Genomic DNA, 414 nt, shown 5'->3' on the forward strand with positions numbered 1-414 from the left:
CGCTGAAAACAACGCGGGCGTTGTTGCGGGCCTGCAGGCCGGCGATCAGCAGGGTGTTCTTGCCGACTGCGTGCGGGTACTGAAAAAGGAACGGGGCTAGGGGAGCGTGGAGCCAACTGCGGGGTGACTGAAGAGGAGTTAACCTCCGGGGTGGGACAGTCTGACTGGAGCCAGCACAGGCTGTGACCAAGGAGAAACCGAGAAGCCCAGAACGACCAGTAACAGGGTTCTCGGCGCTTGGCTTCCACCTTCTCCGCGATTGGGTTGAAAGAGATCATTGATCTCCTCGAGTCCCCCCGTGCCCCAGCACCGCCAGGTCCCCACTGCCCCCTGTCCCTCAGCGCCACCTCCACACGGCTGGGAAACCCCTCCAGGGATGGGGACTACACCACTGCCCTGGGCAGCCGGGGACAC

General features: G+C 63.5%; 1 protein-coding gene across 1 annotated transcript in view; it reads right to left on the reverse strand.

Moving 5' to 3' along the window:
• The window catches only part of DDOST (dolichyl-diphosphooligosaccharide--protein glycosyltransferase subunit (non-catalytic)), a gene marked incomplete at its 3' end in the record, with an annotated part of 4,466 nt that overhangs the window by 1,150 nt on the left and 2,902 nt on the right, over positions 1 to 414 (reverse strand). The window contains exon 6 of the mRNA XM_010139101.1: positions 2 to 79. Coding sequence (XP_010137403.1) covers positions 2 to 79 — 78 coding nt within the window. The remainder of the gene's footprint in view (position 1; positions 80 to 414) is intronic.

Source organism: Buceros rhinoceros, unplaced genomic scaffold, assembly GCF_000710305.1.
Source record: "Buceros rhinoceros silvestris isolate BGI_N320 unplaced genomic scaffold, ASM71030v1 scaffold33136, whole genome shotgun sequence".
NCBI classification, from domain to species: Eukaryota; Metazoa; Chordata; class Aves; order Bucerotiformes; family Bucerotidae; genus Buceros; species Buceros rhinoceros.